Here is a 25,907-nt window from a genome sequence, read left to right as displayed (position 1 = left end):
AACACACACCATTCAGTGGAATGCTGTGCAGCAAGAAGAAATGGACTACGACTCGTATGCAGAGGCTCCCAAACACCAGAGAGCACACTAACGCAGCACGGCCTCATCCCGTCAGAAGCTGGGCTACTGCTTTTCTGGTGGCAGAAGTTAAGGTGACATTCTGAGATTAGGCATGCTCAGCTTCTCCATGTGGGTGCTCGAGATGTATGTTCAGTTTATAAAACCTTACGAAACTGAACTTACTAAATTGTTTACTTTTCTGAGTACATATGACACTTTCAGTAAAGTTTTTTGTTTGATTTTTTAAAATTAGGTATAGAGCATAGACGTAAATCTTTGCATGTGAAAGAATTCCAAACTGTACTTTCATCAGCTTTATAAAATCAGCCTTCTTTATAATAAATCAGCCTTTGGACTCACTCACATATATGTCAGTAAAAAGTAGTTTGCAATTATATAAGTCTCAACACAAACATGTTTGCTTCTTTAACCATTTAGCATAGAGTAAATATTCCATGAATGTAAACTCCATGAACACAGGAGAGATTTCACTCTATTTTATTCAAAACTCAAAAAGATTTATTAACTATTTTGGGAAATCATATTCCAGTAGCACTGCCACATATTATGAATCACCAAAGCAACACACCTAAATTAATCTCTATTCATAGAAGTCATATCCACAAAGATAAAGCTCTCTGTTCCCGCTGGCACACAATAGCTATAGTTCCTAATGCAGAGTGTACTTATTTACATTTGTCTCCTAAGAAAGACACACCTTTTGTTTCCTCTGTACTGCTGTGAAGTCAATGCAGATGTGCCAGTAAATTTTATTATCTAAGCATTTCATTTCAGAATAGAAAAGGGACCACATAGACTGAATGAATTAAACAAACAAACAACAGTTATAAACCACCCGTCTAAGCTGGGGATGTAGTTCATACCTGTAATCCCAGAACTCCAGAGGCTGGAAACAGTCAGAACTACAGAATGAGTGAGACTTTGTCTCTCAACAAATAGAAAGAAAAAAAATAAATCACAGTTTACCACAGTTTACCACAGGAGAACTCAAGAATTCTAAACCCAGAACTTAGTAACTACCCTTTCAACTACTCACATCATTTAAATTCTAAGTAGAGTAAATACAGTTACCTAAAGAAATGCTCAGAGTTTAGAGATCAGAGAAACACAAATCAAAACGACCCTGAGATTCCACCTTTCACCAATCAGAATGGCTAAGATCAAAACCATAGGTGACAACACATGTTGGAGAGGATATGGAGAAAGAGGAACACTTCTCCATTGCTAGTGGGATTGCAAACTGGTACAACCACTCTGGAAATCAATCTAGAGGTTCCTCAGAAAACTGGAAATAGATCTACCTGAAGACCTAGCTATACCACTCTTGGGAATATACCCAAAAGATGCCCCACCATGCCACAGGGGCACCTGTTCCACTATGTTCATAGCGGCTTTATTTGTAATAGCCAGAAGCTGGAAACAACCCAGATGTCTCATGACAGAGGAATGGATACAGAAAATGGTGGTTCATTAACACAATGGACTACTACTCAGCTATCAAGAATGAGGACATTCGGAGTTTTGCAGGCAAATTGATGGAACAAGAAAATATCATCCTGAGTGAGGTAACTCAGACCCAAAAGGACATGCATGGACTCAAGATACAGTCCTCAGAACTCAAAAAGGTCAACAAGCCGAGGTGCCCAAGTGAGGATGCCTCAGTCCCACTTGAGAGGGAGAAGAAAGCAACCACAAGTTGGGGGTTGGGGGACCTGATCTGGTATTGAGTGAGGGAAAAGGACTGAAGCCCTGAGGGCCAGCAGAAAAAATGGAAACAGGCAACCTCAGTAGATAGGAGGTTGGGGGGACCCTCCAGAATGCACCAGAGACCTGGGAGGTGAGAGACTCCCAGGACTCAAAGGGAGGGACCTTAGATGAAATGCCCTACAGTAGGGAGAGGGAAGTTATAGAGCCCACCTCCAGCAGAAAGACAGGGCATCAAATGCAGGATGGAGTTGCCACCCCACAGTTAAAACTCTGACCCATAATTGTTCCTGTCTGAAAGAACTGTAGGGATGGAAATGGAGAGGAGGCTGAGGATAAAAATGGTCCAGCGACAGGCCCAAAGTGGGATACAGCTCAAGGGGAGGTCCCAGGGCCTGACACTATTACTGAGGCTATGGAGCGCTCACAAAAAGAGGCCCAGTATGACCAAACTCCAGAAGATGCAACAAGCAGCTTAGTCAGAGGCAGATAGTTGCTCCCAACCAATGGACAGAAGCAGCTGACCCCTGCTGTTGAATTAGGGAAGGCTGAAAGAAGCTGAGGAGAGGGCGAGCCTGCAGGAGGACCAGCAATCTCAATTAATCTGGACCCCCAAGATCTCTCAAAACTAGACCGCCAAGCAGGCACCATACACCAAGCTGATATGAGGCCCCCAACACATATACAGTAGAGGACTGCCGGGTCTGTGTTCATTCAGAGATGATGCACCTAACCCTCAAGAGACTGGAGGCCCCAGGGAGTTTAGAGGTCAGGTGGAGTGGGGTGGGAACAGCCACGTGGAGACAGGGGAGTGGGGAGGAGGTGTGGAACAGTCAGAGGGTGGACTGGAGGAGGGTTGGGGAAAATAAAATGTGGGGTGTAAAAAAAGAAAGTAATTAATTAATTAAAAAAAAAAAAGAATGTAAAGAACCCAGCAGCCATTCCTTGCCTAAGGACACATATCATACACTGACTCTAGACACAGTAAAGGAAACAGAAATGCAGAGTGCAAGATCTGAGTCCCTCTCCTTTTAAGTCAGTGAGATACAGTTTGGCATTCAAGAGCAAAGGGCCCCATTATTTTTCTGTTCTCTTTCAAAAATAGCTCCACCTTCAAGACTACACAAATTAGATCACTCTGCGGCAGGATTCCTCCTCACTGAGACCCTTGGTCAAACAGGAAGTATGCTACAGCAAACTCGTGATTTTTACAAAAACCAACATGTTTTTGAATCTTCAGTTTCCCTAGGTTAGTAACAAAGAATTGAAGCTGCTATTATCAATGAATTCTGCACAAATCACCTCTTCAAAAGCACTAACAAATACAGATCAGAGTGAGCTAGCACAGACCACACAGCGGAGTAACCAGAGATGCTGAGACTGAACTGCTTCAGTGGCTACATTATGGCCTAAAAAATAGGAGTAATGTTAAGTAGATCTTTAACACATCAAGAGCTAAGCTACCAGTTATTCTATAACCTAGTAAAAGTGGAAACAAATTCCAAAACTGCTCTGAAGACTCCCATTATAGACACTGTTTTCACGATGACAATAAGAGCAATAGATACAAAAGAGTGACTTCAAATGAAAACAGAAAGCAAACACAATGCCGTTAAGTGAGATGAAGGTATTGTTGAATCTTTTTGCTCTGTCATACCACAAATCTGGGAGGAGAATGTGCTCAGGATCCTCAGCTTCTGAGTTCCCACCTGCTTCTACCTCCATCATCACAGCCGCCTAGCACAGCGAGCCCACCTGCCCTGCCCTTTTCTCCTGGGGAGTGTGCAGAGGCCAGTGGTTCTGCTGAGGCCCAAGGAATCATAATGCATCTTTTTTAGCTCTAACTCAAATGACTCAAGGTCAAACCAAGAGTTAGGCAATGACCAATAAATTCTGTTGTGTCAGTGGTAGAGCACCTGCTGTGTCTCTCTCCAACATTGCAAAACAAATGATGTATACACCTGTATGTGTCCTCCCTCCTCCCCAACCTGTCTGATTTTACTTTCTATAGTTTTCCCCCTTATTTATGTGGCTCCAGCCACATTGGCCTCCTGGATATTGCTGGAACCTATCAACACCTCCTGTCCCCTCTACCAGGCAGGCTCCTCCCAAAAAATTTACTTGGCACGGCTCATATAATCATGTGCTTCACCTGGCTTGCTGAGCTCTCAGGTTTTCTGGACTATCTTATTAGTGTGACCAGAGGAAAACCCTAGGTGTTGTTTCTCAAGCGCCGAGTACCTTGTTTGACTGTTTTTATTTTTAGACAGACCCTCTCACTGGGCGGTGGGTCTTACCAAGTCAGCTAGGCGGCTAGCCAGTGAGCTGAGGGGATTCTCTCTCCGTCTCCCCACACCACCGTACAGACAGGTCAGCTTCCTCCTTTACACTGCACTGCTGTCCTCCTTCCCACTCAGCCTCTCTTCCTACCCTAGTCGGCACACCCTGTTATTTGCTTACTGTCTGATGCACACCTGTCCCTAGAGGCTGGAATTTCTGTTTTATTCACCATCCTGTCCAGTATCCACAACAGTAAGTGGGACAGAGCATTAGCTTGATGTGTCTTTTCATTAAAAGATGGCACTAAGGAGCCGGGCATGGTGGCACACGCCTTTAATCCCAGCACTCAGGAGGCAGAGACAGGCAGATTTCTGAGTTCCAGGCCAGCCTGGTCTACAAAGTGAGCTCCAGGACAGCCAGAGCTATAAAGAGAAACCCTGTCTCGAAAAAACAAAAAAACAAAAAAACAAAAAAACAAAAAAGATGGCACTAAGAAGAGGTAGGTCGACTAAGAGACTTATCAGCCAGGAACAGCCAAATGAGAAATCAAAATTTAAAGTCAAACCATTTCTAGAATGTCACTTAAATGAGATTGTTACTGACTTTTTCTTCAGATACATAATAAGGAGAAAAACCTGAGTGAAAAAAATACAGCAAGAGAGAGAGAGAGAGAGAGAGAGAGACTATAATCTTAAAATTATTCTTAAAATATTTTCTTAAATGCATTCCAAAAAGATGAAGCCTCATTCAGGGCCATGGCATCCATTTATCAGTGGTGCCTAGAGTTGGGACCGACTGGAACACTAAGTAAATCTATCACCTTTCTATGTTCTCAAACAACCAAGCCAATCTTATACCTCACCTTAGGCTTAGAAGTCCTTTCCCATTTGCAGTCCCATGAGATGAGCCTGTTCCCCAATGAGCTAATCCTTTCTTTATTCTCCATGGAAGGAAAAGTCATTCAAGGATTAATAGACAAAACTTCAAATGTTACTATTTTTCTTTATTATATATATTTAAAAGAAAGCATTAGGACTCTTCAGTGATAAAAACAAAGTGATTATGATACTGCATGTACTTAATAAGCAATTCTCTCTGTTAAAGGAAAGGACATAAACAACTTTACTGCACATCTTGGTGGCAGAGAGGAAATACAGTTAAATCCATTAATAGCCACAAGAGTTATATTCCCAGCAGACCTTGGTTTTCATCCACAGCAAAAGTGGTACACAGCAGAGATGACAAAATAACTGCAGCAACTTGCTATGTAATTTAATTTTGAGACGATTATTTTATTAAAAGTAGATCTATGGCTACTTCACTATCAAATTTCACTGTCCATGACAAATCCAAGGACTAAATGAAAACATGCTTGTGAAGACAATGTCAATGGCAGCTTGTCAGTCAGATCAACGGAGGACACATCCCACCCCTTCATGATCACAGTTCACTGACATTCCCAAAGATGAGAAGGTGACAACATCAATGGATATAGAAGCCCAACCAAACACCTTATATACATGCTACATTTTTTCTCCTTATAACACAGTAATAGTGGGTGGGGAGTATCCTCGCCTTAACTTCCCAGGAGAAAAAGGGGGGATGGGGTAACCAAGGCTAATGTAACCAAGCAAACGGTGCTCAAACACAAACACAGCTAACTCAGCATGCATTTTTATCTCTAAATGACCTTCAGTGTAGGACTTTTAGATTCTCTAAGATTACAAAAGATTAGACACTTTCTATAATTCCCATTTCTCTGGAGCACAACCTGGACCAGGAGGTAAACAAACTGTTCACTGTTCTGAAATGCGCAGCCCTGAGTCTCATAATCATACTCTCAGGCTATACTGCCAGCAGTCCTTAGTCACAACTTCAAAATCTGTCCTTCCTTCCCATCTGCTTTTTTGGGGTTTTGGTTTACTTGTGTTTTTTTGTTTTTGTTTTTGTTTTGCTTTGTTTTGTTTTGTTTGAGTGCTGGGGACTAGTCCCAGGCATTGTACATGCCTGGTAACACTTTACTCCTGAGCCTCACCCCTCAGAATTAACATTTTTCAATTAACTGTTTAATGACATATAAAAAGCAATGGAGAAAGAGATTGTACTGACAAGACTCAAAAGCAAATACATGAACATGAATAGTTATGCACTATGCACAGTCATTATTCAGCAAGCTCCTCTGTCCTGAAAAACCCCGTTAGTCATGATGATCCACTGTCAAGGAAAGGTTGGTCTGCTTTAGACATCCTTAAAAATGAGCAGCAAGATAACAGGGTCACAGATTTCCAAGCAAAATGGTAAAGTCTGGTGCTCTCAAAGGAAAAAAAATAAAGCCAGGTATAATAGCACTCACCTATAATCTCAATTCTTGGAGTTGAGGCAGGAGAATCACAATTTGAGACTGGTCTGAGATACATGACCAGTCTCTGTGAGAGAGAGAGAGAGAGAGAGAGAGAGAGAGAGAGAGAGAGAGAGAGAGAGAGAGAGAGAGGAAGGCGAAAGAACACACGATGATGAGGAAAGTAATGAGAGAGGAGGAAGGAAGGGGGAAGGAAACCAAAGAGAGAAGAAAAGAAAGAAGAAAAAAATACACTCAAACAACGCTTCAGGAGAGGCCATAGGTTATCACATTTCTTCTGTAAAAGGAGAATACAATTTTCCTGTAGTTTGAAACAAAAAGGAAAACTTAAGGAGACAAAAGAAAAGTATCAACTCCAACTTAAATCCTTTCTTTTAGAGTAGCTCAGCTTTCTTTGACTAAACTGTGAGCTGTAAACCGGTTTAGTTGCTTTTCTGGCTGCCAAATAAAAGCTACAGAAGTCAGCAGGTAAAATAGAGAAGCTGTCAAGTCAAACTGGATCAAAACAAAGTTGTGGTTTGCAGGAGGGGCTTGAGCCATCTCTTCCGCTCATGTAAGTAAGCAAGATGTAGCAACAGGATCCCAACCCTGCCACCTCTTCAGAACAAAATACTTTGTTTTAGCTTTTTAGTCTAATATGCTTGAGGGCTGGCAGGATCTGTGCCTAAGGTGAATTCAATCAGGAACACTGGTGCTCCTCTGTAATCCCGGTATTTGAGAGACTGAGGCAGGAAGATGGAGAGTTCTAGGCCAGTCTGGAATATACAAAAAGACTAAGTAAAAAGCAAGCAAGCCAGCCAGCCAGCCAGCCAGCCAGCAAGCAAGCAGAAATGAACCCACGATCTTGCGATAGTCCCAATCAGAATCTCACGACAGGATAGCACACACCTTTAAACCCTGCACTCAGGAGGCAGAGGCTAGTGGATCTCTGTGAGTTTGAGGCTAGCCTGGTCTGCACAGTACATTCAAGGACAGCCAAAGCAAACAGTGAGAACCTGTCTTTAAAAAAAAAAAAAAAAAAAAAAAGGAAGGAAGGAAGAAAGAAAGAAAAGAGAGAAATGAAAGAAACTAATTGGCAATCAAGGAAAGTAAAAAGAATTAATTTTCTATGTGCAACACATGCAATTTACATGTATTAATCCTACTTAATTCTCACAGCTCTGTGAAATAATTATTATACCCATTTTATAGTTGATAAAATGGAAACATTAGAAAGGTTAAATAATTTGCTCAAAGTTACTCAAATACTAAACAGCAGAGTCAAAATTCAAAGCCAGGATGATTCCAAAACCCAAACCCACAGTCACTATATTAAGCATTCCCACAGCACCCATAGTGGTGTCAGAACAGCACCCTATAATTCCATCCAACAAGGCATAAAGCAGCCCATAGTACTGTTAGCTGTGAGAGCAGCCAAAGCTTAGAGAGACACATTTCTATAGAAACCCTTCTTCTGACTTGAGAATGCCAGCTCTGCTCATCTAAACTGGGTGGCTAAGAGAAATGTCTCCCCACAGCAGGGCAGTGGTGGCGCACACATTTAGTACCAGCCCTCGGGAGGCAGAGGCAGGCAGATTTCTGAGTTTGAGGCCAGCCTGGTCTACAGAGTGAGTTCCAGGACAGCCAGGGCTACACAGAGAAACCCAAGTCTCAGAAGGAAAAAAAAAGAAAGAGAGAGACAGAGACAGAGACAGAGAGGTAGGTAGGTCTTCCCAAGAGTGGTGAGAAGCTTCCTGCCTCTGGTTTGGCGGCTCTTACATCTAGTTGTCAAGGACTTGGCCATTTGTAGTTTCATCACATTCAGTAACAGGTCAAAATGCAAATCTTTATGAAGACTCTGGCCAGCAAGACCGTTGCCCAGTAGAGACAGACACCAATGAGACTGTGAAGGCCAAAACCTAGGATGAAGAGGGCACCCCACCACCAACCGCACGGGCTCACCTTTTCAGGCAAGCAGCTAGAAGATGGCCACACTCTTTCTGATTACAACATTCAGAAAGAGTCACTGTTGCACCTGGTAGTTATTAATTTTCAGTTTGCATTCCCAGGAGGCAGTAATGGCATTATTCTGCACTATAACCACTTGCCCCTATTTAAGTTTAGAAATTACAAGTTTCAGTAATAACTGAACCTCTGTTTAAAATGTTAATAAAAATTTTGATGCATAGTAAGCAAAAAAAAAAAAAAAAGAAAGAAAGAAAGAAAACGAAAAGAAAGAAGAGAAAAGAAAAAAAGGAAGGAAATGTTTTGTCTCATAAAACAAAAACAAAACACCTTCTCAAAGAGTCCTGACTTCCTCTGAGGCGTGCAATCTCAGGTACTAAGATCCACTGCACACAACTCACCAGAAGCATTCCTGACTAGCCTGTCCATCAGGAGCAGCCAGTCCCCAACCTTCCCAATGACCACCCAGACAGTGACAACACTCACTGTCCGACCATTATTAACAGATCAAATTATTTGATGGTTTATTGTTTGTCTCCTTGCACTGGAATGTCCACGCCAGTAGAGAAGTAACTTTGTCAGCATCTTTGCTACCCTTTCCTAAGCAACTATGCATTTGCACCTGGTGCGAGGTAAATACTCGTTAGAGGAGTGAACTGTGTATAAGGGATATCCATTCATTAATATTTAAGATAAACAGGCACTATAAGAAAATCAGTCATCAGCTTGACAATGTATTATTGACTACCCAGACAGTAACTAAATGTGTGAATAAGAACAATCCAAAGACTAGGACATCATGAAGAAGCTTCAGGAGCTTCAGGATGGACGATGGACTGGGCAGACGGAATGGGCAGATGAAGGCACCCTTTGAAGGTGGAAGACTCAATAGAGACTGCCAGTGAGTTGTCCACCACCCATGCAGAGATGGACCTTTTTGGTGATGTTGCTGAGAGAATCATCCATGCTCCTCTACAGAAGCCAAATAATCCCAATCATTCACCAAGTTGGACTGAGAATGCACTCTGCGATCTGTCAGTGATGCCTCTCGAGGGTAAAAGGTATTCACATCTCCACAGGAAAAGTAACATAAAACCTGGCAAATCCCCAAAAGCCAGATGTTCCAATATGAGCACTTCAGCCAAAAGGAACCGCAAGTACACAATCCCTGAGGATTAGTACACCCAAGTCTATAAGGAGGATGGCAGATGATGTCTGTCAGGAAAGGGTCAGCCACATACATTATCAGGAGGTGTTTCCTAAGTCATGGAAAAGGGTTTTGTTTTGTCACTGTTTTAAGGTCTCATTCTATAGCCCAGTGGTTTGTGGCATACGGTGACATGATCAGATGTTCTTTTTAAAAAATTAATTAAGTAATTTATTTGAGACAAGATCTATTATACAGCTCTGGCTATCCTGGACCTCCCTATCTAGACCAGGCTGGCCTTGAACTCAGGGAGATCCACCAGCACCTTCTGTAGCTGGTCTTTGCTACTTTGTGGGTTCTTCTTTTCCTACCCTTTATGCCTCACCCCATTTTACCCCCTATATAGGAGTGAAAAAAGGATAGAGGAGAGACAGATAGAAGTCTTTGAATCTAATTTCTTTCTTTCTTTTCTTTTTCTTTTTTTTTTTTTTGGTTTTTTAAGACAGGGTTTCTCTGTAGCCCTGGCTGTCCTGGAACTCACTTTGTAGACCAGGCTGGCCTCAAACTCAGAGATCCTCCTGCCTCTGCCTCCCGAGTGCTGGGCTTAAAGGCATGCGCCATCACGCCCGGCTGAATCTAATTTCTTGTTCTTCGTTTCTTCTTTGAGCACAACTACTAATAAAACTGCAACCAATCCCCCTGAATGACCAACAGCCACCGACCCCACTCTGAAAAGTTCCCAGAATTACAAATAACACCAAGTCACAGAAACTATCTGCAGATGACAAAAACATGCTTCTGCTAGAGCATGAGGCAAATGATAGTCAGCTGCTGTAGACAGTCTGAGGGAGCCCCCTGAGTCTTCCTCACAAGTGCTAGGATTAAAGATGTATGCCTACCAGTTATCCACTTTTAAAACATAATCTTGAGTATGTGTGAGACTCTGGGAGGGAGGGAGGGAGGGAGATATATAATAAAAACAAAACGCACTCTGAATTGCCACTAAATAAATAAACCTACGGCTATGCGTAGACTAGAGTGACAGAGGAGTGGCTTAGGAACAAACTACATTATGTGCAATGTATTTGAAAAGTGTCATGAAAGAGACAGAAAAGAAAGAAGTGGTTCAGTGCTATTTTTTTGTGTGTGTGTGTGTGTGTGTGTGTGTGTGTGCTCTTTTTATTTTGACTCCACTAATCATTTGAATGCACTGCACATGTTAGTGAGCAAATCTAATTCTTAAGGACCTCAGAACAACTGTAAATCAGAAAGTCTTATTACAGTTCTAGGACATTTTTTTTAAAAGGAAAAGGAAACAGAGGGACACAGGTAGCTCAGTGGATAACGGTGCCTGCTGACAAGCCTGGCAATCTAAGTTGCATCCCTAGCTCCCCACATGGTGGAAGGAGACTCCTTCAAGTTATCGTCTAAACTCCATAAGCACAACTTGGCACACTACAGACAGATCAACTGACCGACCGACCAACAGACAAACAGACAGACATTACACACACAATGAATATATGTAATTTTAAAAAAAAGGAAGGGAGGGAGGGAGGAGGGAGGGAGGCAGAGAGGGAGGGAGCGAGCGAGTGAGCTGGGAAGATAGCTCAGTGGATTCAGTGTTTCCTATACTGGCAGAAGGACCACACTTCATATCCCCTGCACCTATGTAAAAGTCAAGAGCAGTGATGCATGTCTGTAAGCAATTCTGTGCTGGGAGGACAGACAGCCAGTTGTTGGGACTCACTGTCCAGCCAGTCTATGTGAAACTCAAGTTCCAAATTCAGTAAGAACTTGTAAAAGGGCTAGCTTCTTAGTGGTTAAGAGCATTCACTGTACAATGAGGTCCACCAGCACAAACATAAAAGCTGTTATGGTCCTATGCACTGAAGAAGTCAAAGATAGGATGATTGCTGGGGCTTGCTGGATTTCAGTCCAGCCAAAACAAAACAAAATCAATCAAGCAAACAAACAAAAAAGAAAACAGTGAGCCACAGGTTCAGTGAGAGAGCCTTCCTCAAAGAAACAAAGGCAGAGTGATAGAGAAGAGACAAAAGGAAACTCAAGAAATACCTTCCTCTGTCCTCAGCACACTCATACATGAATATACACCATACACCATACACATATCCACAAAAAAGGAAAAGAAAGAAAGAAAGAGAGAGAGAGAAATAAGGGTGACACAGAGCAATAGCCATAGAAGAAAAGCATGGACCTCTGGCTTCCATATCTATATGCACGTCGGATAGCACACATACACACACTAAACACACAGAGTGGGACAGGAGAAAGATTAGGCAAGTGACGTCAAATTAAGTAAAGGATGACTAAGGTTCTAAGTCTTTTGTGTGTTCTAAACAATATTTAACAATACTACAATAAAGAATTAATATTAGGCAGCTATGGTGGTATGAGAGGCAGAGATAGGCAGAACTCTGTGAGTTTGACATCACTCTGGTCTACATAGCCAGCTATAAATCAGTCAGGGATACATGATTTAAGTCCCTGTCTTTAAGAGAGAGAGAGAATGAGAATCTCACCTATGAAAAGACTGACAAAGGGAAACTCAAGAAAAGCACTGTTGTGCATAACTGAAATGAAAAACACAGGACTTCCTCAGAAAAATAACTTATGTAAGTTCCTTAAAGATGCTTAGCATGTCAACCTCACCTCAAATGTCATCTAGGGCATAGGGTGCACACACTAAAGTCCTAAGAGACAAAGGTCACAGAGAGGAGCAACAGTCTATGAGGTGGTATAGAAGGAAACAAAATTTAAAGATCATGTCTCCCTGTCTCCCAAAACTGTAGCAGGTTGCTAACAACCACACAAAGTAATTCCTAATATATGCATGGCCTAAAAAATGTTTTTGGGCCAAACCACCTGTGGCTATATCTGATATAGTTTGCTTTACAGAACTAAAAGTACTTCAAGCACCAAAAAGATAAATGAAAACCAGTTTTAGTCAAGATGAGGATCCTTATTTAAAAAAAAAAAAAAAAAAAAAGCCAGGCGGTGGTAGCACACACCTTTAATCCCAGCACTCGGGAGGCAGAGGCAGACGGATTTCTGAGTTCGAGGCCAGACTGGTCTACAGAGTGAGATCCAGGACAGCCAGGGCTACACAGAGAAACCCTGTCTCGAAAAACCAAAAACAAAGGAAGTATGATAGTCAAAGTTCCAAAAACTTGGCAAACTCAAATATTTTACCCTCTGGCATATCGTCAACATTTAAAAGAATCTGCATAGGGTCTGGAGAGATTGCTCAGTGGTTAAGAGCACTAGTTGTTCTTCCACAAAATCTAGGTTTTGCAGTTAGGTGGTTCACAATCATCAGTAACTCTAGTTCCAGGGAATCTAAGGCCCTCTATTGGCCTCCATGAGTGACAGACACACATTTGTACCCATACACACATTCAGGCAAAACACTCATACACATAAAACGTTAAAATCTTTTTTTAATGTGTGTATGTGGATGTATATATATAAATATTACCTAAATCAATCTTCCACTATCAACACAAACTTATCATGTATGCTTTAACAAGTATTGCAGAGAAGGTAATGGTCCAACACTACAATATTCTCCATTTGCCATTTTTGCTACCAAAAATGAGTAGGCAAGGCCCTCAAGATGGCTTAGCAGGTAAAGGTGCTTGCAGCATGACCTAAATTCAACCCACAGGACTAGCGTGATAGGAGGGAGAAACCAGATCCTGTAAGGTCTCTTCTTAGTCACGCTTAGGCTATGGCACACACGCTTACACATCCTGCTCAGCCTTTACTATGTTCTTGTCTTTCTGTTGCTATAACATTCATTCCGACTAAGGTAAAAGGACATTTCATTGTGATTTTGATCTGATGATTAGAATATTGAGCGCTTTTTTCTTACATTTGTTGGCCATTTGGAGGTCTTATTTTGAGAAATGTATTTGTTTAGATAAACTTTTTATTTGTTTGTTTTGAGATAGGTTCTCTCTATGTAGCCCTAGCTGTTCTGGAACTCAATCTGTGGACCAGGCTGGCCTAGAACTCATCTCTGGCCTGAGTGCTTGAATTAAAAGGCACCATCACACTTGGAAAATTTCCACATTTTTAAAGTCAGATTACTTTGAATTTTGGTTTTTGTTGCCTAATTGAATTCCTAGTAAATATTAATGAATGAAAATGTATAATTTGCAAAATATTTTCCAAATTTTGTTTTGTTTTGGTTTTTTAGACAAAGTCTCACTATGTAGCCCTGGCTATTCTAGAACTCTGGCACTTCTAGGAAGACCAGGCTGACTTGAAATCACTAGGATCTGCCTGCTTCTGCCCCACAAGGGCTGGGATTAAAAGACTGTGCCACCATGCCCACCTGAAAAAAAAATTTTTTTTTTTGTTTTTTTTTGAGACAGGGTTTCTCTGTATACCTCTGGTTGTCCTGGAACTCACTCTGTAGACCAGGCTGGCCTCGAACTCAGAAATCTGCCCGCCTCTGCCTCCCAAGTGTTGGGGTTAAAGGCGTGCACCACCACTGCCTGGCTGAAAAATATTTTCTTAACAAGCCATAAATATTAACACTAGAAATATTTAGACAACTTTTTCCCACTAAACTTATGTTATCTAGAAGGTCTTTCTTAGTCACTAAAAGATTCTAGATCTTCTGTCTAGAATGGAAGCCATTAGGCATATGTGTCTAGAGTGAGTTGAAATGGAACTGATATCATGCCAGGTGGAGTGATGGACACCTGAAATCACAGCACTCCAAAGACTAAAACAGGGGGATCACAAGTTCCAGGACAGCCTGGGCAATGAAATTCAAGGTTAATCAGAGCTTCCTAACAAGATCCTATTCTCAAAAACAAAGCAACAACAACAATAGAAGCGAAAAAAAGAATAGAAAGAGATCCTTGAATAAAGCCAGGGGTCTGAAAGGGGTGATGTCAGCATTACACTACTTCCTTCCTGCTGATTAGGGAGCAACAATTTCATGCAGCAAGTTTGATCTTTGCTGCCAGGATATCTGATGTCCTCTTTGCACATGACTACTTAACAAACTGCAACTACCAACAACAACCAACAACAACCAACCAACAACCTACCTTATCTATTGGGGCCCTAGAATTTATATACCTGCTAAAAAATCCCCAGAATTCCATGCATCTTATAATCATAGAAAGTATCTGCAGCTAACAAAATCATGCACCTGTCAGAGCACAAGGCGAATCACAGACCACAGACTGTGGTCAACCTGAAGCAGCTCCATATCCTATACTTGGGATTAAAATGGAAACACATTCTTTTTTTGTTTGGTTGGTTGGTTTTTTTGTTTTTCGAGACAGGATTTCTCTGTGTGGCCCTGGATGCCCTTGGAACTCACTCTGTAGACCAGGCTGGCCTCGAACTCAGAAATCTGCCTGCCTCTGCCTCCCAACTGCTGGGATTAAAGGCATGCGCCACCACTGCCCAGCTGGAAACACATTCTTATATTTCCAAAATTGTCACTACATAGGTGTGTAGATCTGCATGCAGGTACATGCACACGAGTGGAAGTTCAGATCCCCAGAGATGGACTACAGATGCTTAAAACCTGTCTGATGGGAATGCTAAGAGCAAAGCTTGGTACCTTGCCATTTCTCTAGCCCTTTGATTTTTTTTTAAACAAATCTTTTTTTCTAACTTTTTATCTTTAGATTTATCTATTTTATTTTATGTGATGAATGCTTTACCTGTGTGTATACATGTGTACCCACCACATGTGTGCATGGTGCCCATGGAGGTCAAAAGAGGTCATCAGATTGGGGGTGGGATGGGGGAGACAGAAGTTAAAGACTTAAGAGTAGCCACTTGGACTCGACAATGGCAACAAATGCTCTTAATTGGTAAGCAACTCTCCAGTGCTGGTTATTTTTTAAAACAATTTCAGTAGCTGAGGCTGACTTTGAACTCACAATGTATAGCAAAGACTAGCCTAGAACTCTGATCCTCCTGCCTCTGATGTGCCACCATGCCAGACAACTGAGATACTTTCAGCAACTACACTCTTGCTGGGTGTGGTGGTTTATGTCTGGATTCCAGCACTGTGGAGATAGAACCAGGAAAATCAGGAGTTCAATGTAGCAAGCCTACAGCCAACCTGGGCTACATGATACCCTGTTTTAAAAAGAAAAGAAATGGCTGATGAGAGGCTTACTGAACCAGCCTAGCAACCTGAGTTTGCTTCCTACATGTGAAGGTGGAAGATGAGCATCAAGTCTACAAAATTCATGTCCACAAAGTTCTCTGATCTCCACATACACAACACAGTAACCACACTCTGCCAAAATGAATTTTTTAAATTGAAAAGAATTTTTTTCTGGAGGTTCTCAATCTAAGCAGCAATGTATATCATTAGTTATTTGCACTTCCCAAGGACAAAAAGGACACATAAAGGGCTGCCTTGGTGGGGACCCTTGCCTGAGACTACAGTCCTTTCTAATTTTCTTTCTCTTTTTTTTGGTGGGGGGGAGGGTTGGTTTTTTTTCGAGACAGGGTTTCTCTGTGTAGTCCTGGATGTCCCAGAACTCACTCTGTAGACCAGGCTAGCCTCGAACTCAGAAATCTGCCTGCCTCTGCCTCCTGAGCGCTGGGATTAAAGGCATGCGCCACCACTGCCTGGCACTCTTAATTTTCTAGTCAGCTTTCTAAGCAATTGTCTCTAAGTTTCTATGTAAAGGAACCACTCTATAGTAGTTATCAACACATATACATCTGGGTTCTCTAAAACCTTCCTGCAGTGCTAGTGGTTCTAAGCCTAAAGGAGGGATCCTGGGAGGGCTTATCAACCTGGAACCACCTTGTTCAAGGCCCTCTCTGTAAAAGTTCTCAAGCCAGCTTCAACTCTGACTTTTCTCATGAGCACTGCAAACTCTATGCTGGCAAGTCATTCCCAGTTTTCCTAGATTGCCCAAGTACTTCCAGAATGAAGTCAGAGGCAAGTTAGGCCAGGACAGTCTACTTTAACAGTTTCAAGTCCAGGCCAAAGCAGGACCAGTTAGTCTCCCCAGGGGAAGGAGTCAAAGGACACAAGACAGCACAAACAGTCTCTGACTTGCATTTCCTTCCTACAAGAGCAGAAAGCAAGAGTACTCAGTGGTTTGGCCAAGAAACTAGAAAACTAGTTTTGAAAGAAACCATGTAGCTGGAAGGTGGTGGCACACGCCTTCAATCCCAGCACTGGGTAGGCAGAAGCAGGCAGATCTTTGAGTTTGAAACCAGCCTGGTCTAGAGATCAAGTTCCAAGATAGCCAGAGCTACAAAGAGAAATTCTGTCTTAGAAGAGAAGAGGAAAGAAAAGAAAAGAAGTGAAAAGAAAAGAAATCACATAACTACGGTGTTCCAACTATCTGTAAATCAATACATGTGAAACGTACTCAGTGAAAGTCATTCTCTTTCTGACTTAAGGAATCTGAGCTTCTACAGGAATGATATTACCCTGATAGGAAGGATATCCTATTACAACACTCACAATGTGAAATTCAAATCTCCTAGGGCACAAACAATGCTTTTAGTACTTCCAATGCTAGGGAGATAACAGACATTTCACAAGCTCTCTCTTATTTGATCAATTGTATTTACTTACATCTATCATTTAAGAAGTACTTGTTCCTGTGGCTTTATAGGCCTTTTTTGTATTTATTTAATGTACATCTTAGATGGATGGTAAGTAAAAGTATTTGTAACCACTTGCTGGAAAGTCTAAGGCATAAGAGTCTGTCTTAGCATACAGTGATCATCCTGAGGTTCCAGCTTGTGTGTGCTTTTGTGGTAAGAGTAGCGTCCCTTCCTTCACAAGTGCTTTCATGCAGATAACATTTCTCCTGCAAGCTAGCCATGCCAGTGCAGCTTGGCCACCTCCTTTGGCTATAACACTTTTGTCTGATAAGGGTTAACTTTAGTAACCCTTTTCTGTATGCTTAATGTAATTTAGGAAGAAATTGTGACTGACAGTTACTGCACTCCTTCCCTACATGAAAAGATAAGGACATTCAAGTGTGCTTTGAAACCAAGTCCCAATTTGATACAATTTATATGTTATACAGTAAGGCATATATCAATTCCTAATCAATTTTATACAGCTGAGAAAATTTTGTATGTTTATACAATTTAATAATTTTCTGCCTGTCCTAACTTTAGCGATTCAAAAGAGAAAATACGAAGGGGAAATCTCACCTTACAACGACTGAGGAAAATATAGGTAATGAGACTCTACAACCCTTCGTTTAACTGAGCAGCGTAGTCTCTTCCCCTTTCCTCTCCCCCACCCCGACCACCTCACTGCAGGCCTCACCTCACTGCAGGCCTCTCCTTGCCTTATGGAGCCACAGTAGAGAACAATTCAGTTAGGGAGGGGAGGACTCCAACTCTTACAGCTATGAGTTTCCTAAGGGAGCAACAGCTGAGCTGACTATTCATGTTCTAACAGTTTTGCTTGATTTTTGTTGTTTTAGTGGCCTCATGTATCCCAGAGAGGCCTCAGACTTCCTCTATAACTAAGGATAACTTTGAACTCCTGTCTTCCCTATGTAAATGCTGGGATTACCAGTATGGCCTGCCACACCCAGTCTTACATGGTGCTGGCCCTGAACTGAGGGCCTTGTGCACGCTAGGTAAGCACTCTACCAAGTGAGCTACAGCCCCAGCCCTTTATTTTATCCTAATAAAGTCTTAAAGATAACCATATTTCACGGTGGTAATTTCTGAGAAGTGAGAACAGGGGTGGGATCAGGGCCTTTCCCTTTACAGAGTCTCTTTCTACACTGCTTGAGTCATGGACATATGCTAATATGCTGTTTTCTCTTTTAATGCTGATAAAAAGAAGCATCAATGCAAAGAACAATTAAGCCATTTTAAAGCCAACTGTAAGTATGCTATTGAAAGTTTTAAAAATAATACTATCAATTTTGAGAATTTAGCAGAAATTAAAAACCAACAGACAGGAGCCGGGCGTGGTGGCGCACGCCTTTAATCCCAGCACTCAGGAGGCAGAGGCAGGCGGATTTCTGAGTTCGAGGCCAGCCTGGTCTACAAAGTGAGTGCCAGGACAGCCAGGGCTACACAGAGAAACCCTGTCTCGAAAAAACCAAAAAAAAAAAAAAAAAAAAAAAAAAAAAAAAAAAAAAACCAACAGACAGGTACCTCCTAAAAGCATCTAGAATGCTCACCTTTATTTAAATGTCCACAAAGATTTTTTTCAAAAGCAAATAAAATTTTCTAAAGCATCAAAGATAGCAGCATGACCTTCCTACTGCTCCGTTGCACCCCCTCTTTTCCATATTAGGTGACACCCACTCTTACAGTGCTGATTGCTTTTGGATTTTTCTCTTTGTTCTCAACTAAGTCTTGCTATCTCTCCCTGGCTGGCCTAAAACTATGAACTCTGGCTGTCCTTGAGTCATCAATGTTCTGCCTCAAACTCTAAGCATATGCCGTTATGCCAAGCTCCCACAGTGTTCTCATGCACATCTGTCCTAGATTCACCATCAGATTTATACTTCCTCGTTGCCTAGCTCACAGGTTTGTGTCTCACTGGATTACATGAGAGAAGGTTAGTTCCAGTTCTACATAGAGCTTCATGTTGGCAGTATATTTTAAATAACATGGACAAGTACAAGGAGACAACAAATTAACCAAATGACTTCCTATTTAGAAGGGCCAATAGCATGTCCTTTTCTGCCCACAGAACAGGTGTTTTCCTTCTAAAGACACAGCAGCATGCTCCAAGAAGCACAAGTGTTTCCCAAGGTGCTGGGAGGCACAAGGATGAGGGCTAAAAGCAAAGTCATAGAAGGGCAGAAGACAGGCCAGGACTGGTCAGTAAACAAGACATCCATACACATCTACATATGGAATGCCTACCCTGTTCATATCCATACACATCTACATATGGAATGCCTACCCTGTTCATATCCATACACATCTACATATGGACTGCCTACCCTGTTCATATCCATACACATCTACATATGGAATGCCTACCCTGTTCATATCCATACACATCTACATATGGACTTCCTACCCTGTTCATATCCATACACATCTACATATGGACTGCCTACCCTGTTCATATCCATACACATCTACATATGGACTGCCTACCCTGTTCATATCCATACACATCTACATATGGAATGCCTACCCTGTTCATATCCATACACATCTACATATGGACTGCCTACCCTGTTCATATCCATACACATCTACATATGGAATGCCTACCCTGTTCATATCCATACACATCTACATATGGACTGCCTACCCTGTTCATATCCATACACATCTACATATGGACTGCCTACCCTGTTCATATCCATACACATCTACATATGGAATGCCTACCCTGTTCATATCCATACACATCTACATATGGAATGCCTACCCTGTTCATATCCATACACATCTACATATGGAATGCCTACCCTGTTCATATCCATACACATCTACATATGGACTGCCTACCCTGTTCATATCCATACACATCTACATATGGAATGCCTACCCTGTTCATATCCATACACATCTACATATGGACTGCCTACCCTGTTCATATCCATACACATCTACATATGGAATGCCTACCCTGTTCATATCCATACACATCTACATATGGACTGCCTACCCTGTTCATATCCATACACATCTACATATGGACTGCCTACCCTGTTCATATCCATACACATCTACATATGGACTGCCTACCCTGTTCATATCCATACACATCTACATATGGACTGCCTACCCTGTTCATATCCATACACATCTACATATGGACTGCCTACCCTGTTCATATCCATACACATCTACATATGGACTGCCTACCCTGTTCATATCCATACACATCTACATATGGACTGCCTACCCTGTTCATATCCATACACATCTACATATGGACTGCCTACCCTGTTCATATCCATACACATCTACATATGGAATGCCTACCCTGTTCATATCCATACACATCTACATATGGACTGCCTACCCTGTTCATATCCATACACATCTACATATGGAATGCCTACCCTGTTCATATCCATACACATCTACATAGAGACTGCCTACCCTGTTCATATCCATACACATCTACATATGGAATGCCTACCCTGTTCATATCCATACACATCTACATATGGAATGCCTACCCTGTTCATATCCATACACATCTACATATGGACTGCCTACCCTGTTCATATCCATACACATCTACATATGGACTGCCTACCCTGTTCATATCCATACACATCTACATATGGACTGCCTACCCTGTTCATATCCATACACATCTACATATGGAATGCCTACCCTGTTCATATCCATACACATCTACATATGGAATGCCTACCCTGTTCATATCCATACACATCTACATATGGACTGCCTACCCTGTTCATATCCATACACATCTACATATGGACTGCCTACCCTGTTCATATCCATACACATCTACATATGGAATGCCTACCCTGTTCATATCCATACACATCTACATATGGACTGCCTACCCTGTTCATATCCATACACATCTACATATGGAATGCCTACCCTGTTCATATCCATACACATCTACATATGGACTGCCTACCCTGTTCATATCCATACACATCTACATATGGACTGCCTACCCTGTTCATATCCATACACATCTACATATGGAATGCCTACCCTGTTCATATCCATACACATCTACATATGGACTGCCTACCCTGTTCATATCCATACACATCTACATATGGACTGCCTACCCTGTTCATATCCATACACATCTACATATGGACTGCCTACCCTGTTCATATCCATACACATCTACATATGGACTGCCTACCCTGTTCATATCCATACACATCTACATATGGACTGCCTACCCTGTTCATATCCATACACATCTACATATGGACTGCCTACCCTGTTCATATCCATACACATCTACATATAGACTGCCTACCCTGTTCATATCCATACACATCTACATATGGACTGCCTACCCTGTTCATATCCATACACATCTACATATGGACTGCCTACCCTGTTCATATCCATACACATCTACATATGGAATGCCTACCCTGTTCATATCCATACACATCTACATATGGAATGCCTACCCTGTTCATATCCATACACATCTACATATGGACTGCCTACCCTGTTCATATCCATACACATCTACATATGGACTGCCTACCCTGTTCATATCCATACACATCTACATATGGACTGCCTACCCTGTTCATATCCATACACATCTACATATGGACTGCCTACCCTGTTCATATCCATACACATCTACATATAGACTGCCTACCCTGTTCATATCCATACACATCTACATATAGACTGCCTACCCTGTTCATATCCATACACATCTACATATAGACTGCCTACCCTGTTCATATCCATACACATCTACATATGGACTGCCTACCCTGTTCACATCCATACACATCTACATATGGACTGCCTACCCTGTTCATATCCATACACATCTACATATGGACTGCCTACCCTGTTTCTGGAGCTAGTAACTTATTATTGCAGACTTTTTAGTAACCAAGAGTTCTTATGGTCAAATCAAAACTCAGTGGTGATTCTATTTGTTCCCCTTTATGACAGCTTCTGCCCATCAATGCACGCTTTTTCAATCTAACAAGCTAGACAAGGCCACGATCCAAAGTAGAACATGTTTTATTAACAGCAGACCCATGCAGGGTGGAGCACAGGACTTTTATGCAAGGAAGAGGAGAATACCATACTTCAACAATGGACAGGCCCACATAAAAATAAAAAGAGGCCTGCTCAGGACCAAAAGGTATGCCATTCCGCAGTGAACTCTAATTTGAGTTTGGTGTCATGCTAGGGCTCTGGCCAAAGTAAATTACTGTGGTTCCTGATGTCCTCAAAGGAGGGCAAAGAGGACACTATAAATCAGTGCAGGGAATACTGTGCACAAAGGGGTGAAACGTGGAGGGCAGAAATGGCAGTCTAGTATCATCTCTTGAAGCTTCAAATCCACACTTTCCAAGTATCAACTCCACTCCTTTATATATACTTCATATATGCTTCGTATATACTTATGTGTGTATGTACATATATGCATATGTATATACATATAAATATATATATATATATATATATATATATATATATATATACACACACACATACTTTATATATACTTCAAACATACTCTAAGGAAACTTCTGCCCAGGAGCACAAATCCTGAGCAAATACATACATATATACATACATACACACACAAACACACAAAACTGCCCATGTTAACAGGGAACAACCCAAATATTTATCAGAGTCAAATATAAGTTCATATAACCAAATACTATCCATTAGAGAAAATACTAAAAGCTAGAGCTACTAGACAACACTGATGATTTGCATAAGCCTGAGTTAAAAGTGACAGGCTGGGCTGGTGAGATGGCTCAGTGGGTAAGAGCACCCGACTGCTCCTCCAAAGGTCCAGAGTTCAAATCCCAGCAACCACATGGTGGCTCACAACCATCCGCAACAAGACCTGGCGCCCTCTTCTGGAGTGTCTGAAGACAGCTACAGTGTACTTACATATAATAAATAAATAAATCTTTAAAAAAAAAAAAAAGTGACAGGCTACATACAATATAAGAACATTTCTACAAGCTCCAAAAAAACATTGAAGCCAAGAGTAGTGGTGCACACCTTTAATACCAGCACTGGGAAGGCAGGAGGCAGGCAGATCTCTGTGAGTTCCAGGCTTGTCAAGGCAAGTAAGATCCTGTCTCAAAAACAAACAAACAAACAAACAAAAATAAAAAACACACAAAACTAAAAACTATATTGTTTACAGACTTATATGTAGTACTGTAACGGGTGGGGCATAATTCAGAAGTGTGTAGGGGGAGCCAGAATGTGGTTCAGCAAGGAACCTGGAGAGTTTGACAGGTGGGGTAATGCTCTATATTTTTCAATAAATGACATTAGAAAGATGTGCTTGTGTCATCATTTTTCATGCCCTATATATTGGTGCAATGTTGTGGTGTGATGCTGTTCAAAATAAAGGGAGAGAAAGAAACACCAGTAGAGTTGAGTTGAGGGTGGAACCCCACGGGGCACCCAATCTCTGGCTTATAGGCACATCCATCTGCCCTGCTGGACTCACAGGGTAAGAAAGAACAGAACCTGAGAATCAACTCGGTTTAGAAGCACAAAATGAACACCTCCAGGCACGTCTTTGTGCTTACTGGGCAAAACCAACCCTGCAGGCTGTCTTATCACAGGGTCAACTCCAACACACTGTCCCCAAAGAATTATATAGAACAACTGCTTTGCCATAGAGAAACAAGCATATTTTTTTTGATGCAAGTTTTCAGATAGTTCCAATGGATAGAAAAATTGATTGAATTTAGGAACAAGGGCAGTCATTTTACAGAGCTCGTAGGAACCTGGAGACTCTGTGACCAGTATCTAGGGGAGGAGGAAATGAAAACTTGCATTTAAGAACACATTCAACTGATGTCCCAAACTAAGAGCACAGAGTACCCAGAGAATGTGTGTGGCATGAAGCACATATGAATATATGTACTGAACCCCCAAGTGTTAACCAGCTTTACCTGCAACAGGTGACAACTTAATTTGGCACATGCTAAGTACATTGGGAAAGAATTATATCAAAGCCATCTTTACCACATCTGTGTAACATTAACATATGTACAGCCCACGGGCGCCAGTGAGGCAGGAAGAAGAGTGACTTACTGACCGTAAGGAAGGCCAGATTCGGTCAGACCCAGCCAAGGAAGGCCACTGGGCTGGGTCCCCGAGGCCACCATTGCTCGCTCCAGGAGGACAGGAGGGTGGTCCAAGCCAAGGCGGAAGGTGGGACTGCTGGAGAGGGCAGGCCCACACAACAGTCTTGGAAGGCCCAGGCGAAGGCAGCCCCCACCCCCCCAAAGCCAAGACGAGCTGGGAGTGGAGGACGTCCCCTCCACTCGCCCCGGAGAGATGGGGAGGCGGGGCCTGTCACAGAGCCAGCCTGGCGGTCCCCTAGGCCAACACCTTTTCCCAGCCGCCCGTTGCTCACCTGGGCACGCAGCTGGATGAGCTCCGGTCCACCTCCCAGGTAGCATACAAATTCATCTGCACTGGGGCGGGGGTGCGGCCTGGTCCTGGACCGCCCGGAGGCGCAGAGCCCGAGGCCACCGCGACGGCCATGGAGGTGGAGGTGGAGGAGGACGAGGAGGAGGCGGCCGCAGCCGAGGTGGACGAGGAGGACGAGGTGGCCTGGGCCAGCTTGGGGGGCGTCGGCTGTTGAGGCTGCGGCGGCTGCTGCGGCGGCTGCTGCTGCGGGGACTGGGCGACCCCAGAGCCCCGCTGACTGCTGCCGCCCCCGGAGCCTCCGGGACCACCGCCCGCCCCTCCGCGTTCCGCCATGGCCTGGCCAGGGGAGGAAGGGGCGCGGGGCTTACGCAGACTGAGGGCACGCGAGCGACTCTCAGGCTTCCCCCCGCGGCGGCAGCGGCTCAGCGCGTCTCCTCAGAACGCCCGGCGGAGCGCGAGCCACCAGCGAATCTGCACGCACGCGCGGGCTTTCGCTGCGCGCGGTCCTCGCGCTCGCCCGCCGCCGCCTGTTGCGGCCCGCGAGGCCCAGACACTGGGTGGGCGTGTCCGAAAGGGGCGGGGAGCCGCGGCCCCACCCAGACCGGCGCCGAGGGGCGGGGCCAGGCTCGCGCTCGGCCCCGCGGCCCCCGGGAAGGGGCTACAGCCCGCGCGCTCTCGCGGCGCGGCCCTGGAGTCCCTAGCAGGCCTCTGGCGTGCAGGCTCCGCGCCCCTCCTCCCTCCGCCCTCCTCGGGCGGCCGCTACCCCGCCAGCGGAAACCCGGGTTTTCCGGGGCGCGGTCCCGGACCGGAGAAGCCTGTACGAGAGCGCGCTCAGCCCCTGGGATCTGCAGTACACGTAGTTCTGGTCACGCGTTGCATGGAAATCGGATAGCCCGCTGTGGCGACCCCTTCTGTGGGTATTCCGCCCACTTCTGCAAAAGGAGCAGTAGGTAGAGATCCAGGGGCCGGCCACCACCTAAGGAGCTTAAGTTCCAGCTTGATTGTGGGCAGGAGCCAGTTGAGCTAAGGTTGTCCAGGTCCAACAGCCTTTCTCGGTACAGCGCCCCCGACACAGCCTTCTTTACAAAGTCCCAGAGTGCCTCGGTGCTTTCTCAATTTCTAGAATTCTATTTCTCTCCAGGCCTGATCAGCTGCCATCCCCACACACCCCCACCCTACCTAGAGCTCTTGCACTCTCCTACACCCACACCTTCTCTCTCCCCGGTACTTGAGCAAATGTTATGGAATCCTGTGCTCCAACCTAGTCTAGTTTTTCAAAAAACTTCTCAG

The 25,907-nt window shown here is 43.3% G+C and overlaps 1 protein-coding gene across 1 annotated transcript in view; it reads right to left on the bottom strand.

Annotated features, from left to right (window-relative positions):
- Window positions 1-25,177, bottom strand: part of Pacs1 (phosphofurin acidic cluster sorting protein 1) — a 130,063-nt gene extending 104,886 nt beyond the window's left edge. The window contains exon 1 of the mRNA XM_021151452.3: window positions 24,601-25,177. Within this exon, the coding sequence (XP_021007111.1) occupies window positions 24,601-24,950 (350 nt within the window). The 5' untranslated portion in view covers window positions 24,951-25,177. The remainder of the gene's footprint in view (window positions 1-24,600) is intronic.
- Window positions 25,178-25,907: the final 730 nt, after the last annotated feature.

The sequence above is a fragment of the Mus caroli genome, unplaced genomic scaffold (assembly GCF_978045245.1).
Source record: "Mus caroli unplaced genomic scaffold, Mus_caroli_1 scaffold_20, whole genome shotgun sequence".
Lineage (NCBI taxonomy): Eukaryota > Metazoa > Chordata > Mammalia > Rodentia > Muridae > Mus > Mus caroli.
Note: the sequence above shows the minus strand (reverse complement) of the source record. Positions and strands in the feature narration are given on the sequence as shown.